We start from the raw sequence: 19334 nt of genomic DNA, 5'->3' as shown, positions 1-19334 counted from the left end.
GCATTCAGTGTACGGCAAAATGTCTTCTGTAATAGACAAGGAAGAGTGGAGGTGTTTGTCTAACCATATAAGCAAGTTACAAGAGGGATGACAAGTGTGGGTGTCAGTTTGATAATTACACACCTTTTATTCTCTATAGGGCAAGGACCCCATATCCGGCTATGTCTGTGGTATGCAAATTCGGAACTCCAAATGTTGAAGACTACATTCACCAGAATGCTCTTAGAGCCATAATGAATGCTGGCAGCCTGGCAAAGCATCATTGGACGTGTAGCTTAAAACAGTGACGAAGGTTGGACCTGTTTATCCCTTGGCAGTCTCTGTTTTGCCCTTACTGCACCTCTCCTCTTGTGTAAAGTAACCCCCTTCTTGCAGACACAGTGCAGTGCATTGGGCCTGGCCAGTCTGAGTTTGGTACGAGTTATACACCAGGACAATTAATGATTTGCAGGTGCTGCCATTAAAGAGACACTATAGTCACCAGAACAACTACAGCTTATTGTATTTTTTCTGGTGAGTAGAATCATTCCCTTCACACTTTTTGCAGTAAACACTGTGTTTTCAGAGAAACGGACTGGCCAACCAGGATACCGGGAAATTTCCCGATAGGCCGCCTGCCCTGGGGCCACTTTGTGCTGCGGCTGTGATCAGCCGCAAGATAGGAACGATTGACTTTTCTAACTGTGCGGCCGATCGTGTGCTCCAGCGACCTGCCAGTGGCTGCAGGATCTTAAAGTATTGGTCCTTGATGGCCATCGGATATGAGCATACAGCGTATGCAGTCATATCGAGCGGCAGAGGCACTTCAGTGCGCAGAATGGCTGACAGACCAGCCCAGCCACTCCCCCTTACCTCCTGCTCGCAGTCCCTGCTTGAGTAGAGAATTGTGCAGGCCGGACTGGAACTGGAGGAGGGCTCATCTTGAGGTTATGGAGGAGTGGCTTGGAGGACCTTCCTGTAGTGTATTTAATTAGGGGGGTGGGCAGTGTTTTAAATTGAGAGGGTGGGCAGTGAATTAAATTAGGGGTAGAGGGGAGAGAATCCATTGAATAGAGGGAGGGCAGTGTATTTAATTGGGGCAATGGGGGGAGGAATGTATTGAATTGGGGGAGTGAGCGGGAGAGTAGTGTATTGAATTGGGGGAGGGCTATATTTAATTGTGGCAATGGGGGAGAGCAATGTATTAAATTGGGGGGAGGGGCAGTGTATTACATTGGGGGAGTGAGGGGGAGGGTAGTGTATTGAATTGGGGGAGGGCAGTGTATTTAATTGAGGCAATATGCAAGAGCAAGGTATTAAATTGGGGGGAGGGGGCAGTGTATTAAATTGGGGAGAGGGCGGAACATATTCAATTGGAGAAGGGGGCTGTGTATTACATTATGGGAGGGGGAAGAGCAATGTATTAAATTGGGGGGAGTGAGAGGGAGGGTGTGACGAATGCCTCTCTGCCTGGATGTTCGCCACGATCTCCTGGAGGAGTGTGGACGCTAGTCTCCTGTCCACTGACTATGGGCCATATACAAAGACAAATAGGACAAATAGGAATATACATATACAATATACAAAGACCCTGTTCGGGAGTTAAATCTCCCTAACCGCCATTAGTGGCTTGCCCTGGGTTTCCCTGGTTCGGCACTTTCTGGAGCTAGAAAAATAACCAACTTGACCGGACATCCCCAAGCCAACCCATTGGGGCCTAGGCGGGTATGCCGTCCCATGGAACTGGGGGGGAGCTATGTGACAAACCCCTATTTTGCCTTCCCACAAACCTTTTTCTTCCTCAGTTCGTGAATCCGTTTAAACTTTGATTTTGTGTTACCAAAGTTTACCGACCGCTAGCCCTGATTTCATGGAACTGTCTTGGGCATAGGACCATGTGCACAGTCGGTCAAATATTTGACTTCCATGGAAATCTCGAACCCTTGAACCGATCTGGGTGATTATTGGATATGTTGGTCACCCAGATCGGGGTTATCTGGGGATGTAACTTTTGTAGGGTTTTCGTGTGTATTTTGGGGTGTTTCATAAATTGTGTGTTTTCTGAGGAAAGGGAAGGGCGAAGGGGAGTAGTGTATTTGAGTGGAGGGACGGGGTGGGGGAGCAGTGTATTAGTTTGTATGCTGTTGGGTTGGTATACAATTATTTCCAGGGCTGGTTTTCATTCCCAGTCCAGCCCTGAATGTTTACATCACAGCCTAGTGATACCTCCACTGGCCACTTATCAGATGGCTGCTAGAGGTGCTTTCTGGGACAGTGCTGCACAGTAAGCAGTACTGTCATTCAGTGTCTCCACCCTCTGCATGCAGACAGTGAACTTTCATCATAGAGATGCATGGATTCAATGCATTTCTATGAGGAGATGATGATTGGCCAGGGCTGTGTTTGACGTGTTCTGGCTCTGCCCCTGATCTGCCTCCTTGCCTATGAGAAAGCATTGTGATTGGCTTTGAATAACACTTCTGATGATGTCAGCCAAGCAGGCAGAGCCAGCAGAAGCAGACTGCAATAAAAGTAAATGGTTTACTATATTTAGAGAGGCATGGAAGGGGTAGGGGGGCTAGTTGGTGGTTTTAATACTATAGGGTCAGGAATACATGTTTGTGTTCCTGACCCGATAGTGTTCCTTTAAGTCAGGCCCTCTCCTGGGACTGATATGATATGCCATGATACGCACGGGGAAGCAAAATAGAGCACAATGCTGTCATACCAAGAGAAGGTTGAATTAAGAACACCATCTGCAATAAGAAGATATTATTTCGGAATCTTCCTCCCAATAATATTGAGCTGGCTCAGACATGCATGTACCAAGGCTCCAACCGAATTTAAATGAACACTAACACTACCCTGAGGATATCTCTAGCCCAAGAGTCAAAATTAAGCCACTCTGTAGTACTAGCCATAACCCTAATTTTATAAAATCTTGTTAAAGTTATATAACACTGAATCGTGTATTAAGGGAAAATGACAGGGCATTTCAGGAATTACAATTATCTGGCAGTTCCCATGTCTTTCAGCATCAAACAATGAAAGGAATGAAACACATTGTAGTTTTCTGCTGCTCTAGCTTGTCACTTCAAGGAGAGTCCGGACACAGTGAAGCCGGGGACTTTATATTCTAGGCTGCTTCATTTCAACCATACCGCGGTCTTTTGAGAAGATCCCGACCGCGGTATATTCGTTCCTTTTAGTCACATCTCTAGTGACTTACCAGGTGCCTGGGGGAGTGGTCCATTACAGCGTTCACCGCGGTCTTTTTCGAAGATCCCGACCGCGGTGCATCTCACCATTTCTCGATGGACCCCCCTTGTTTGAAGTGCAGCAGATACTGACGGCATAGAATTCTCTTTAATACCCTTTCCTTGTTTCGGGGGTTTTTTTTCCCTCCATCACCTCGGTGGGGGGCCCACACCGAGGCAGGTACTCTTTATTTCTGTTTATGTATTTAGTTTTTTGTTGTGTATATATATTTTTTTGTTGTATATCCTTTTTAGATTAGCTTTTTATTTTTATGAATGATTTATTTTGCAGCTGCTTCTGATACCGTATGGGATACTTTGTACTCTTTACACAGAGTCAAGTGACAGATTAGCGTCTGCACTACACTTTGTTTTGTGTTATATAGAGTAAGTTAATTGATACAACGTTCACCATAGTGGATCCATGCACACTTAGTATTGTGTGATATTTATTTACACACATTGTGATTTTTTATTTGACTCAATATTCTGTTTGAATTTTAAATAAATACATACAATTTTTGTACAAGTGCTAAATCTTAGTATATGCATTAGTCCTTTATTGATATATTTATTTCTGAGCGCACATACTTTTTTACCCTTTTGAGCTACCACTCATTTATAGACGCTTGTGTATGTATGTAGTTGCCAATCCCTAATATTTGTTATTCAATACACCTGATATCTCTATTTTTTCTATTGTCTTTAAGGGAAAATGATGCTATATTGGGATAATGAAGGCATTCATAAACCATATAACCTTCAGTCGTGTGATTTATTAAATAAATACACATTTCACCGTTCTCTATCCTCTATATAATTAATGTTGGGGAAATTATATAGTGCTTTGTAAAGATACTGAATAGAACAATGTATGAGGAATGAGAAATATACACAGGGAAACAATTAGATCAATTGTAGATAAGTATGGAAAAAAGTAAGAATTAAAATAGTTGTATAAGAGCACCCGTAGGTGTCCCAGTCACATGAGGGTCAATACAGAAGTATTACAGGAGGAAATCAGGGGTTTAGAGGGTGCTGCACATCGTAAAAAACAAACTGTAGTGAGTCATGAATCAAACTGCAAAATGAACTAGAAATGACTATAGAGGAGGTGTAGAATTTTACCAAATCTTGTATATTTGCCTAAATGTAGCCATTCATTTTTCCCTTACGGCTACATAATTGATAAAAGGAATGGAGCATTTTAGTTATGAAGAAAGGTTAAAAGATTTCAATCTTTTTAGTTTGGAAAATCGGCGCCTGAGAGGGGATATGATAACTTTATACAAATATATTCGGGGCCAGTACAAACCTTTATCTGGAAATCTATTCATAAACAGGGCTATACATAGGACACGAGGTCACACATTTAGGCTGGAAGAAAGGAGATTTCATCTAAGGCAAAGAAAAGGGTTTTTTTTACAGTGAGAACTCTCTGCCTGAAGATGTGGTTTTATCAGAGTCCATACAGATGTTTAAACAGCAATTGGATAAATACTTGCAAAAACATAACATTGAAAGATATAATTTCTAATTAGTGGGGTAATAGCTGCTTGATCCAAGGACATATCTGACTGCCATTTTGGGGTCAAGAAGGAATTTTTTTTCCTAGTTTGTTGCAAAATTGGAAGCGCTTCAGACTGGGTTTTTTGCCTTCTTTTGGATCAACAGCAAAAAACAAATGTGAGGAAGGCTGAACTTGATGGATGCAAGTCTATTTTCAGCTATGTAACTTTACAGTGAATAAAAACTGTCTCTTTTGGATGTAGTATGTACACCATCTCTAATGAGCTACAAATTGATTGCACTAGACACTGGCTTAATGTTTTGTTTTTAGACTACAAGTATACATACCACATTTTTGTAAGAATGTTTTGTTTATTTATTTATTTTTAAATTAAAATGTTTGCAAATTGTATACATATATAATAAAAGAAAAAGAAAAGACAAAAACAAAAAAAGGAATTTTTTTTTTCTCAGCTCACACCAGACAATGACAGAACCCGGAACACCAGGAGTCACTAGATATATATATATCTTCTACAAAATTGAAGATAGAAAATTATCATCATAGACCAAAAAAAAAAAAAAGAGAGGGTAGCTGGATGAAAGTGAGAGGGAAAGAGAAGATGAGAGAGAAGGAAAAAAGGAGGGGGAAAAGTAGACTGGTTCGGTTGTTTATTCTAATATTGCACACACTTCTAGAGCAATGCATACCAGATCATTGTAACAAGATGCCTATTTAATTATTGTTTTTTTTCTCTTGTCCCTTCTATTTATGTTAACACTTTAATTTTAATAAACAAGTTGCACTTTTTTTTTTATTGTGTTTGCACAAAGAGCACAAGTGCTCCAACAAATTTCAAGAGAATTTCTGAAACATGCCAAGAGGTCTGCCAACTCTCTAGACTATTTTCACATACCACCGAGCTCTCCGGTTTACATAAGCTAGTATGTTATGTCTCCGAGCTCAATAGAATGTTTTAGACTTTACAAAGCTTTATAAATGTTTGGAATAATTTACCCTCTTCCATTTATCCCATATGCTTATTCTTTACTGTAATTGGATCCCACTATGGGCTTTGCTGGAGTGGGTGCTATCCCTCTGCCCCTTGTCTGTAGCCTGCAGAAATGATTTATTGCCCAGTGGGTCATCTCATAGCTAAGTCACTTCACAATATGACCTGAATATAAGCCAGTGGTGAGCCAGTGGTCTGGTGAGAGCATTTAGCCTTTTTTTTTTTTTAAATCTGTGCGGAGTGAGTATCTAGTCTCAACGATTAGAAATAGGATGTGCTGAAATGCATGAACTCATTTTACGACTTTAAATTCATTGAGCAATGTCAGTGCTATGCATGAGATCATGTGTGCTCTGACTCCTGTGATGTATCATATTGTGACAGAGGAAGAAACATGGTGCTGTTGTTCCCTAACCTCCCTAATGCTATAAGAGGCAGCTGTTGAAAGAAGGGGCTGCAGAGTTATTGGATATGGTTTGGGAGTGGCCAAGGGTGTTTAGTTTGGATTCATGCACCAAGTACAATGTCCCTGGATCACTTTATATGGGTTAAGAAAATAAGGTAAAAACATCTAAAGTTGGAATGTTATATATATTTTGAGCAATCCATATTACCATCAGATGTACCGCTGTATTTATAGTCTAACCTAAAATCTTATAATTATCTGGCAAATGTGCACACATACACATAAATTAAAAAAAATAAAAAATAAAGTAATTTGCGCCATACATATCCCAGGGGGTTGCATTTAGTAAATCCTTTTTTATTATTATTATTATTATTATTATTATTATTTTAAATTTTGGAATTAATTTGCAAATCCGGAGCATCTTAACAGTTAGACAAAGATATATATTTTTTAAAGATACCTCAAATTAAATATGTTTTTAATGAAGTGTTGCAGCTTAAGTACAGCCAGATATCCCACATCTGTAAATATTTTAAGCAAGGGCAACGTAAATGATTTATGTACGGAAATAAACTCACAGCGTAGACCATTTCTTCGTACTGGCAATACCCATGACTTCTGGAGGCACATTCAGGACAACATTTGTTTTGCTCAATCCGGAGAATTTCTCCCTAAATAATAAACAAGTCGCAATGAGATTATTTGGATCACTGATTTGGAGCAGACGTTTTATTATTAAATGCGTTAAAACAAAACTTGTGCAATGAAAGATTTCATCTTCTATTTGTGCAAGAAATTGGAAGATGGAGTAGAAATTATGCTGATAGCAATTTATACATGTCAATTTGGCAAGCTATGCAAAATGCCCTTACTGGACCTAAATAAAGCATCTACCCAACAAAAGATCAGTAAACACACATTTTTTAGAAGTGTCTATATCCCTACCCTTCCCTCCCCCCCACTCTGTTATACAATCTTACAATTACTTCAATGATGTCAATAGATGAAAGTTTATAAAAGATGGACTAATATGAGAGCAGACAAGATACTATTAGGAGACAGGAGAAAATGTTCTAATCAGAAAATAAAGAATTGGGATAATTCTGAAAATCTGTTTATTAGCAGCTCAGTGAATTAGTGAAGATCAAACACCAGCTCCCTAACAGAGCCAATTGTGCATCTATTAACCCCTTAAGGACTGGACTTTTTTTGCGATGTTGTACATTTGCGACCAGGCATCTTTTTACACTTTTGTGGTGTTTGTGTTTAGCTGTAATTTTCCGCTCTCTCATTTACTGTTCATATACAAATTATATATTGTTTTTTTCAGGACAAAAGGGGCTTTCTTTACATACCATTATTTATATAATCTCATGTAATTTAATTTTAAAAAAATGAAAAAATATGATGAAAAATTGAAAAAAATACATGTTTTTTGACTTTTATGTGAAAAATCTTTTATTCATCTACAAAAGTGAATGAAAAAAACTGCTAAATAGATTCAAAATTTTGTCCTGAGTTTAAAAATACCCAGTGTTTACATGCTTTTTGCTATTTTTTTGCATGTTATAGGGCTATAAGTACAAGTAGGATATTGCGGTTTCAAAACATATATTTTTAAAATGTATCAATAGTGACATTGTAACACTATTATCTGTCATAAATCGCTGAATAACACCCCACATGTACATATTTTTTTTAAAGTAGACAACCCAGGGTATTCAATATGGGGTATGTCCAGACTTTTTTAGTAGCCACTTAGTCGCAAACACTGGCCAAAGTTAGCGTTCATATTTGTTTGTGTGTGAAAAAAGTAAAAAACTAAATTGAACGCTAATTTTGGCCAGTGTTTGTGACCAAGTGGTTACTAAAAAAGACTGGTCATACCCCATTTGCAATACCTTGGGTTGTCTTCTTTCGCAAATGGTATGCCATCATGGGGGTAATTCTCATTCCTGGGCTACCATACGCTCTCAAAGGCAACGTAACCAACCTGGCCATTTTCAATGTAAAAATATTTGACCCATATATTTGACCCTGTAACTTTCAAAAACGCTATAAAACCTGTACATGGGGGGTACTGTTATACTCAGGAGACTTTGCTGAACACAAATATTAGTGTTTCAAAACTGGAAAATGTATCACAACAATTATATCATCAGTAAACGTGCTGTTTATGTGTGAAAAATGCAAAAAAAGTCACTTTCACTGACAATATCATCGCTGTGATATGTTTTACTGTTTTGAATCACTAATATTTGTGTTCAGCAAAGTCTCCCGAGTAAAACAGTACCCCCCATGTACAGGTTTTAGGGTGTCGTAGAACGTTACAGGGTAAAATACAGTGCTAGCAAATTAAATTCTCTAGACTTTTGGCCTGGGTTGGCAGGCAGGTCCCTTAAATTGCAATCAATAAAATAACTTAATTATGTAAAAATATTACATAAATACGCACGTAGAATTTAAATATATATGCATATTTATATATTTGAAGTCTACGTGTATATTTATATAATTATTTATGTCATTTTGTATGTGGACATATGAATAGTTCGTATTCTTTTTATTTATTTATATATACATAGATATATATACAATTTCATTCTAAGTGTATTTTGATATAAATATATATATATTAATATCAAAATACAGTTAGAATAACATTTCGTATAGATATATAATTTTTTTTTAATTTTTATTATTATTTTTAATTTTTTTAATTTAATTTAAATTATTTATTATTCGTATTTTATAATAATATATATATACAATATATATATAGTTATTATATATATTATATATATACGTGTGTAAATTAATTATAAGTGTATTTTTATATTAATATATGTACATATTAATATAAAAATACACTTAGCATGGCATTATATATATGATATATAGACATATATTATATAGGTATAATATATGTCTATATATCATATATATATACACATATATAATAATATTTTTTTTTTATTACCTTTCACTTTAAATTTTTTTATGATTTTACAGTTGCAGGGAGACTGCCTGTCAGCACAGACAGTCCCCCTGCAGGCAGAGTCTAGGACACCTATTGTGACCATGTGGTCGCCCTGTTGGGCGATCACATGGCCCCAGGGGTCCTAATCCGCCATGGGGAGACTGTCTGGGCTGCAGGCAGTCTCCCCACAACGGGAGCAACGCCGATCGCCGCCGGGGGAACGACGGCGATCGGGTAAGTACATTTTAAATTTAGGACGGTTCAGGACCGTCGTCGGTCGGCAACGCAAAAATGCCGATGACGGTCCTGAACCGTCTTGCGTCCTTAAGGGGTTAAAGTATACCCCACACATTCACATACAATTTACCTATTTGAGAATGTAATCATTACTGGGGAATAGATAGATATGGGGAAACTCTGGTACTCTGGACTAGACTGGAGTTTAGTAGATACAATGGTGGTAAGAAGTCACAGCACAACTGATTTGATCAATGGGTGCTAATTAATAGATATACCTTTGAGTAGTCGCACTGCGGGTCTCTGCAATTGGTGTTTTCACAAACGACAATGTCATTATGGCAAGTGCAGTCCGTGCAAGAGTCTGGCTTCCATTCAGTATTGTTCTGTAATTACAGAAAAAAAACATACAGAGATCAATCTAAACTGTATTACATACATCAAACACAGCCAAAGACAAAATGCCTAATTGTTTTCATAGGGCTTTAAACATCGAAATATGTTACTCTTACAGAATACAAAATGTACAGGTTACGCAATTATGTGCACACATAATATAGGTTTTAGAAAATTGATTTTGAAGACATCAAATTGAGGAATACATTTTGTGTTATGCAATAAAAATACAATCAGTGATTCAGTTTCTTTAACTCAATTTTACCCACATTAAAGCGCACTCTTCACATGTTATTACTAATTATTGTTTGATTTACCATGCAAAAGGCCCTGGGGAGATAGCGCAGCTAAGCAGACTAGGGCACATGTAGGAGTGTGGGGATAGATGCATGGGAGTGTCTTGGGAAGAACTTGTGGGTGGGATTATATTATATGTGAGTTAGTGGGGGGGAGGTCCTACCTCAGTGCCAGCTTCGCCCCTTTAGTATAGTTAGTCTCAGCTAGCCGGGGGTATGTCCTTGCCAATTGAGTTTGAGGAGTTATGTTTATGGATGGAGTGAGTTTAATAAGTTGGCAGGTCTCAACCTCCCCTGCTTCAAACGGTTAACATTAGGTTGCCATTAGGTTGCCAGAGGTGTCGTGCCCATCGAGCGTGGATAAGGTCGGCTGATGACGGGCATTGGAAAGATAGGATTTATGACGAGGGGGGAGGTGAGAGGAAGTGGTGATTAGGAACCACTGTATGTTTATTGGCAAGGACGGTTGGGTCACTGTATAACACTATGTGTTGAGTTATATATGTATATATGTTAATTTATGCTTATTTATGTCTAACAATTTTGGTTACAGAAAAGAAGAGATTTAACCCCTTAAGGACCAAACTTCTGGAATAAAAGGGAATCATGACATGTCACACATGTCATGTGTCCTTAAGGGGTTAATAAATAAAGTTATGGATGTGTTATGCAGTAATTTATTTTTGTTATAATAAATGCTGTGGCCTGTTTTATCCATACTAAGTTGTCTGTCATTATTGGGGGGGGCAGGGGTTGAATGAGGTTAGTTATGTATTAGGCTGCATCGAAATTCCCCACTACGTACATACATGTCCACTGACAGTGATTCATTAAGCACACTGAGCTCCATCTTGGCTGGGAGAGATTTTAAAATGCAAATCACACTATGGTCCAGAATTGAGGTTTCCTACAACCACAGACTTCTAGAACATTATCAATAATTATTGTACAGCTATTTAACATGTATACAGTGATCTGAAATGTGTTAATAATGTCCATCTGTGTACATATATACTGCATTCCATTTTTATTCATTTTCTAGGTTCTACCCTACTAAATTGGAGGAAGTACCGTACAATGATATAAAAAAGGAAGCAGCAATAGTATAATTATTATTATTATTATTATTTTATTATTTATATAACGCCATCACATTCCGTAGCGCTGTACAAAGGGTGGACTAACAGACATGTAGTTTTAACCAGACAACTGGACGTACAGGAGCAGAGAGGTGGAGGGCCCTGCTCAATTAGCTTACATTCTAGAGGGAGTGGGATAAAATGACACCAAGGGTAAAAGTAGGGGTACGAAGTAGGTTGTTAGAAAAGTATTAATTGAAGGCTTAGTAGGTAATTTTTGACAGTTGCAGGAGATGAGTCACGGAGGGTGGGGGATAAAAACCTGCTTACAGTTTAACTGATATGCTTTCTTGAAGAAGTGAGTTTTCAATGATTTTTTAAATGAGTGGAGACTGGGTGAAAGTCTTCCAGAGAAGGGAAGGGCGTTCCACAGAAGAGGTGCAGCCCTGGAGAAATCTTGGAGGCGAGCATTAGAGGTGGGAGTACGGACAGAGGATAAACGTAGGTCTTTGGCAGAGCGTAGGGGCCTCGACGGGACATACTTGTGTATTAGGGAGGATAGGTAGGTTGGAGCAGCATTATGTAGGGACTTGTGAGCAAGCACCAGAATTTTAAATTGAGCTCTATATTTAACTGGAAGCCAGTGCAGGGACTGACAGAACGGGGAGGCTTGGGAGGTGCGAGCGGACAGGAACCTGCACATAAAGCATGTGAGCAATGTAGTATTAAAAGAGGTGTGTTGTAAAGAAGGTAAAAATTGCCATGATACAGTTGGGTGTGATCATGATGATCCTGGGTCCAAATAGAGGTGCTTCATGTTTAGTGTTGGTATGAATGAGGAGAGCACACCTCCCAACTGTCCAGATATAGTTGGGGCAGTACCTATTTCAGGTTCCTGTCCCTCTGTCCTGTGTTGGTTCGCTGGTGTACCACTCCCATGACCCCACGGAACTGTCCCCAGCCAGCACATATCATATGCATCATTAGACACGCACAAGCTGTGGCGATGGAACTAAGGCCATGCTAAAAATGCTTCAGCAGTGCTCCAAGTATGATCTGCCCTAAAAGGGACCACAGGTGGAGAGCGTCCGTCAGTCAGGCGTACAAATACCTATATAGAGTTACAATGAGTAACTTCACTCTATGGATATAATTGTAGAGTTATGTCTCTGCAATATAGTTCTCTATAAAAATCAAGCAGACATAGGTCACAGGATAACCAAGCAGCTACATGTGTATATCCCCCCCAAAAATTGTTTTTTTTTTTAGAATATTTTAAAAACTTTTTATTATGTACACATACATTACCTGTGTCTGTTTTTGTTATACTATAAACTAAAAATAATCTCATCTTGAGGATCAAACAAAATGTGTTTTTAGGATTCTATTGCTTTATGATTGTGTTTTACAAGCCCTTAAAAATAAAATAAAAAAAAGCTAATAATTACATCTCACTTCTTTGACAAGAAGTAATCAATAAAAACTATATGAAAAGGAACAATGGTTTGTTCTAAAATAATTGATATACGGTATTCAATAATGATATGCTGCACAGAGATTAACCAAGGTTTCACCATACAGAAAATGTCGGGTCCCTATCGTGTACTGTACTAGTGTTTAAGAGCTCCCAGTGCCCCCAAGCTCTGAGCCAGTGATAATGAACAATGGATTTCTGCCAGCCAGGTCTAGAATGATGGCAGTGCTATTTCATAGTAAGCTTGTGCCATCAGCCCTGCTGTGACCTGCACTACATATATCACTACTGGATCAATACACTCTGAGGCTCGAGTACTTTATGTATATTGCAATATTAGCAATGTTTCACGTGTAAATTGGAAGTAAATCACATGACAATATGTTCTGCTAGATCTTCTGTCTGTAAGGTACACTGGCATGTGATCCATCTGTCCATCCATCCATGTGTCTCCATAGGTTTGTCAGCGAGCATATAAACCACAACAATGCGCAAGATAAATGCCTATAATATGCAGTATACCGTCAACTCTTGTATATCAAACTTCATCAAAGATTAATAGTAGTCTAGGTTGACAAAAAGACTAAAGTCCATCAATTTCAACCATGATACCCTTTATTTTATACTGTTGATCCAAAAGACAGGGGGTTGGGGGGGGGGGGGGGGAGGAAACATTCGTAGCTATTTCCAATGATGCCATGTGGCCCCGACCACATGGAAAAAACGCCAGGGCCGCATTGGAGGAGCCCATCGGATGGCCCATGCTCTTGGGGCCACCCAATGGATTTCCTGGGGCCCAGTCACGCTCTTAAAGCGCCGCAACGCTGACCGGTTCCCAGGAAAGCCATTGCCAGTGATGATATCAGAGCTAGGAGGAAGTTGTCACTTCCACCCAGCCAACAGGGCACCGCGGAGAGGGAAATCCAGAGGAGAGGAGGGAGTCAGAGTGGGAGCCACTGGACCCCAGGGAAGTCACAATTGTTTATTAACAGTTTGTGTGTGTGTGTGTGTGTGTGTGTGATAGAGAATGTCTGTATCCATATACCTGTGTGTGTATGTGTGTAAGTGTGTGTATGTCTATGTGTGAGTCTGTATAAGTGTGTGTCTGTATGTCTGTGTGTGTCAGTATGTGTATCTTTTTGTCTGTGAATCTGTTTGTCTACTTGTCTGTATGTGTATCTAAATGTTTGTCATTAAGTGTGTCTGTGTATCTGCATGCATGTCTATATGTGTATCTGTCTGTATGTGTCTGTGTGTTATTAGCCTTTACCCATAACTAATGTTTTCTATCCTCCTTACTAATGTTGTAGCTCGCCTCTGTACTTTTTCTAGTTTTGCAATATCCTTCTTTAAAACTGGTACCCAATATTTTACTGAGTATTCAAGGTGGAGTCTTACCATCAATATTTGCCAACAGTCCATAGTTACTAAATACTAAGGCTGTTTGCAGAACTGTCCTTAATGCATAGCAAAATGGTCAGCTGTCCAAGACAACGTGAAATGCATACTTATTTGGTTGTTTTAATTTAATTTTCTTTTATTGGTTTTATATTTCAAAGAGATAAATAAAAATGGTTACAGAAAAGAAACGGTGGTTGTTACAAGCATTGAGTACATGAGTTTTCCAAAAAGTACCTCTTTTTAAGTTGATTGTACAATACAAGGTTTTACATAGTTTTCAATTGGGTATGACAAGTGAATGGTGTCCACAGAATCTTCAATTTGCACATTCTCATTTGCATCTTTACACATTTCTTTTTGCGTTATTTCTTATGTGCCGATCTTAACCCATTGTTTCGTCTTATAACTCAAGTGGTGGTGTAACCTCTTCTTTTAGTCTTCTCATTGTGCTAGTCATGAATATGAACTTGGGGGAGGGGGGGGGGTGGGAGATAACATAGGGTGGTTGGGGTAAGGGGTGGGAGATAACATAGGGTGGTTGGGGTAAGGGGTGGGGGGAGGGGAAGGATATTTTTGTCTTCATATGCCGCAAAGTTGTGTATTAAGGTGTGCTTAGTTATATATGTGCCTTAGAAAGTACTGGTCCTCAGGTATCAGGGTGAGGAGTGGGTGTTCTGGATGGGGTTTGTTTCCCCTCTGTTAATTAGACCTAATTCCCAGAGCCTCCAGGCTTCCCCATCCAGAACGGTTTGGGGGGTCTAGTTAGTCTAGCCATAATTTTGTATGTCTTAGTGTTTTGTATCGTTTGGATGCATAGGTTTATGTCAGGAGAGGTCTCGGAGAGCCAGGCTCTGCTGATTGTAGAAAGAGCTGCTACTATGATATGATAGGAGAGGTATTTTGCAGCTCTTGTTATGTCAGTTGGGAGGAGTTGTAATAGGTAGGTCTCCGGCCGTAATGGTATTGTTACACCTGCTGAATCCTTTATTAGTTGCCCCACTGTTTCCCAGAACCTTGTGATTTTTAGGCACGTACACCATATGTGGTACATAGTTCCCGGTGCTGATTTACATCTCTAGCACAGATCTGACTTGTTAGGGTCCATGTGTTTGAGCCATGTAGGCACCATATACCATCGGTAGAGGATCTTTCTGGTTAAAAAAAGGGATATGCCAATAGAGAGAATCTAAAAGGAAAAATGGGAACAATGGTGCAGTATATCTGGACTGGATGTTCTTAACAAAGAGCTGTATATATAACAAACTCACATGGTATAGAGCCAGGCAAAGATAGGCTCAGGTCATAAAAGCTGGGGTATTTTAAAGCAAATACCAGGCTTCTTCAATAGCTGAATGGTGGTCCTCAGAGAAAGGAGAGAAAGGGAACAGTGGACCAAAGTCCTAGTGTATTATCCTCACCCAATATGTCAGAAAAACAAATACAAGTACTTGCTCACCTTTCAGAGAGCCAATGTAAACTGGGCTCTCAGTGTGATGTATATTGTGCCTTTAAGAGGGCACTACTCTTCTTTGTTAAGCAGGAAATTAGATGCAGGACGTAGGCTCAGGTAGACAGCATAAAATTTATTGTAGTAAAACACTTACATAAATATAAAATAAAAAGTCCATAAAATATGGTGAGTCCTCGTCCGAGACGCGTTTCGCCTTATAGAAAGGCTTTTTCAATCGGTATCCTGCTCAAAAAATCCCGCCGGTTTAAATAGCCCAAACGTCTTTCCTATTGGTGCTTATCGCCTTCCCAATCAGCCAATGGAAGGAGAGGTGTGTTCATCATGTGTTGTACATGTTCGTAATTGCGGAAGTGACGTATCCACCATTCAGCTATTGAAGAAGCCTGGTATTTGCTTTAAAATACCCCAGCTTTTATGCCACCATTCAGCTATTGAAGAAGCCTGGTATTTGCTTTAAAATACCCCAGCTTTTATGACCTGAGCCTATCTTTGCCTGGCTCTATACCATGTGAGTTTGTTATATATACAGCTCTTTGTTAAGAACATCCAGTCCAGATATACTGCACCATTGTTCCCATTTTTCCTTTTAGATTCTCTCTATTGGCATATCCCTTTATTTAAGGGTGAGTTTAGTTCATTTAATTAGCGCTCCACTGGGTTCTGTTTGTTGTGACCTTTCTGTCTCATTTTCATTACCCCACTTTTTTGCATGCTATTGTGTTAAGGTTTGGAGGTACCTACACGTGTGTGAGCTGCTCAACAGAAACAGGTTCTTCACCACATTATATTCAAAGCGCCTAAAAGCACGGTTTATTTGTTATTACTGATCTTTCTGGTTAACTCTATATGTGTAGTGCATAGGGTAAGTGTCTTGTTTGCCTGGTACATTTTGGACCACTGTGTTTGGTCCAGTGTCTCTTTGAAGTCTGACTCCCATGCTTTAACAAAGGAGGGTTTCCCAGTGTGAGGTTGTCTTGTAATGAGTGCATATAGTGAGGAAATTATTTTTGTGGGGGTCTTTTGTTGAGTACAAAGGTCTGTGATTAGTTGTATATGGGAGTTTGCCGTCTTGTCTGTTTCGGCATTTGTTATGGGCATTTGCTTTATGAGCCAAGATTTTATTTGGAGGTAGGAGAGGAAGGCAGATTTGGACAGTCCAAACATAGTTTGGAGATATAGGAATGAGTGCATATTTTGGCCATCTAATAATTGTTGTACCCGAGAAATCCCACATGATATAGAAATCCATTCTCTGGTTTGCTTTTGGTGTACATCCCACATAGAGAGGGTTAGGGATGTGGTAGGTAGCATGTGGTTGTATTTGGGTCTGTGATGGCGTGGGAGCCACATAAGTTCTGTGAGTGCGTGATTGTCCGTGTATGAGGCCTCTATATTAAGCCAGGTCGGCTGGATTTTAATATGATGAGTGGAGATTAATGGGTTCAGTTGCGATGCCATGTAGTACTTGGCTATGTTGGGTACACCTAAACCTCCATCTTTGAATGATCTGTGGAGAATTGTAGCTGCTACTCTAGGTTTTTTGTAGTTCCAAATGTAGTCACTGAATGTCTTTTGTATATTTTTCAGATAAATTGGTGGAAGTGCGATGGGTAGAGTGCGGAACAAATACTGTAATTTGGGAAGGAGAATCATTTTTATGGCCGCTATGCGGCCTAGCCAGGATATATACTTTCCCTTCCAGGTAGATAACCGCTGTTTGATTTCCTTGGCCATCATATCATAATTGGCTTGAAAGAGGTATTGCGGATTGGTTGGGAAGTCTATACCTAGGAATATGAGACTATTATTGTCCCATTGGTACGCGTATGTAGTTTTTAAAGTGCAAAGTGTCTTGTCTGGCAAGGTGCATTGTCTTGTCAAGGTGCATTGCTTTTGTCTTGGTTATGTTCAATTTATAATATGAGCAGGGTTATAATATGAGTGGGTTTTGACATGTGGCAGTGATGTGTGTGGGTTTGTAAACGATAACATTATGTCATCTGCAAACATTGTGATCTTGTGTTCGGTTTTCCCTACTTTAATTATATGTTATTCCGTATGAGGTGTGCCAGTGGCTCTAGGGCCAAAACATAAAGGAGGGGGGAAAGGGGGCAGCCCTGTCTGGTTCCATTTGTGATTGGGAACTCTGTGGATTGAAAACCACTGTTTGCTCCCCTAGCACTTTGAGCGGAGTACAATGCCGATATTAGAGACATGAATCTCGGGAGAAATGAAATTTTGCGAGGACAGCCACGAGGAAGCTCCAGTGCAGTCCATCAAAAGCTTTTTCAGCGTCTAGCGACAGAAATGCACTGGGCCTCCCCCCTCACCGCGCGCTATACAGGAGATTGAGTAGCTTCCTTGTGCCGTCTGCTCCCTGCCTGCCCGTGACAAACCCCACTTGATCTTCGTGTATCAGGAAGGGGAGCATGCGTGATACTCTATTTGCGTAAATCTTTGCTAGGAGTTTTGTGTCCGTATTTAGCAGGGATATGGGTCTCATGTTTTGAGGTGTAGTCGGTGGTTTTCCGGGTTTCGGTATTATTGCAATATGAGCTAGGAGCATTTCTGGCGCCATAGTTCCTGTGTCTATGATGTAGTTTAATGCTTTGAGTAGGTGTGGGCCCAGGGTATTGGAATAGGTTTTATAGTAAGTATTCGTGAATTCATCGGGGCCCGGGGATTTCCCCGACGGGAGGGCCATGATAGCTTCTGTAAGCTCTGTGAGAGTGATTGTGGCTTGTAGGGTGTCTTGCTGGCTTGTAGTCAGTGTGGGGAGAGCAGCTTGCAGGAGGAATGTTTGTATTTCTTGGCTTGTTGGTTGGTGCGTATTGGAGTAATTTTTGAGATTGTACAGCGATGTGTAGTACATTGCCATGTTATTATTTATTTCTTGCGGATCAAAGATTTTTGTGCTGTCTGGCATGTTTAGATATGGGATTTTAGATTAGCTTTGTTTGTGTCGTAGGAGAGAAGCTAAAGCTTTGCTCGCTTTGTTGCCCTGACAGTACGTGTGGGAGCGGAGTCTTTGTAGTGTGGACGTTGTTTTGGCTAGCAGATACTCATTGAGTTTCTTGTTTGTTTGCATTATAGCATTTAATCCTGTCTCTGTTGGTTTGAGTAGTTGTTCATTTGTTTGATTGTGTTGCATTCTTGTTGTGCTGTCCGTTTAATGTAGGCTGCTTTGCTTATAGCTAGGCCTCTCAGAACCGCCTTATGTGCCTGCCATACTGTCACAGAGGAGACGTCTTGTGTTATTGTTGAAGTATGAAGTGATTTCTGATTGTAACAATGATTTAAAGTTGTGGTTGTTTAATAAGTAGTCAGGTAGGCGCCACAGGGTTTTTCCCCTATGTAGGAAGCTGTCCGTTAGGGTTAGGTCTATTGGGGCATGGTCCGTCCAGATTATGTCTCCTATGTGGCATTCTTTTATGGAGGGTAGAAGTGTCCGGGCCACTAATGCATGATCTATCCTCGAGTGTGTCTTGTGCATTGGGGAGAAGTAGGTGTATTCTCGGTCATTGGGGTGCTTAGTTCTCCAAGCGTCATATATGTCATATTCCATAAGTAATTTGGTCAGTGCCTTGCATTTGGATGTAAGAGATGTGTGTCTTTGGGTTTGTGGGGGCACCGTCGTGTCTAATTGGGGGTGTAGTATATGGTTTAAGTCTCCGCACATTATCAAATAGGGCATTTGTGGTGATGGTATCTTAGAGAGTACATGATGTAGGAAATTACGCTGATTGGAGTTCGTGCCATAGATTGTGACTAATGTGTATGTCTTGTTGTTAATAGTGCAATGCAGAATAATGTATCTTCCCCGTGTATCTTTT

At 39.8% G+C, this 19334-nt stretch overlaps 1 protein-coding gene across 1 annotated transcript in view; it reads right to left on the bottom strand.

Moving 5' to 3' along the window:
- Positions 1–19334, bottom strand: part of FRAS1 (Fraser extracellular matrix complex subunit 1) — a 425273-nt gene that overhangs the window by 269614 nt on the left and 136325 nt on the right. Inside the window, exons 3-4 of the mRNA XM_063458710.1 lie at positions 9663–9770; positions 6746–6838 (exon numbers count right to left, since the gene is read on the bottom strand). Of these exons, the coding sequence (XP_063314780.1) occupies positions 6746–6838; positions 9663–9770 (201 nt within the window). The remainder of the gene's footprint in view (positions 1–6745; positions 6839–9662; positions 9771–19334) is intronic.

The sequence above is a fragment of the Pelobates fuscus genome, chromosome 6, assembly GCF_036172605.1.
Source record: "Pelobates fuscus isolate aPelFus1 chromosome 6, aPelFus1.pri, whole genome shotgun sequence".
Taxonomy (NCBI): Eukaryota; Metazoa; Chordata; class Amphibia; order Anura; family Pelobatidae; genus Pelobates; species Pelobates fuscus.
Note: the sequence above shows the minus strand (reverse complement) of the source record. Positions and strands in the feature narration are given on the sequence as shown.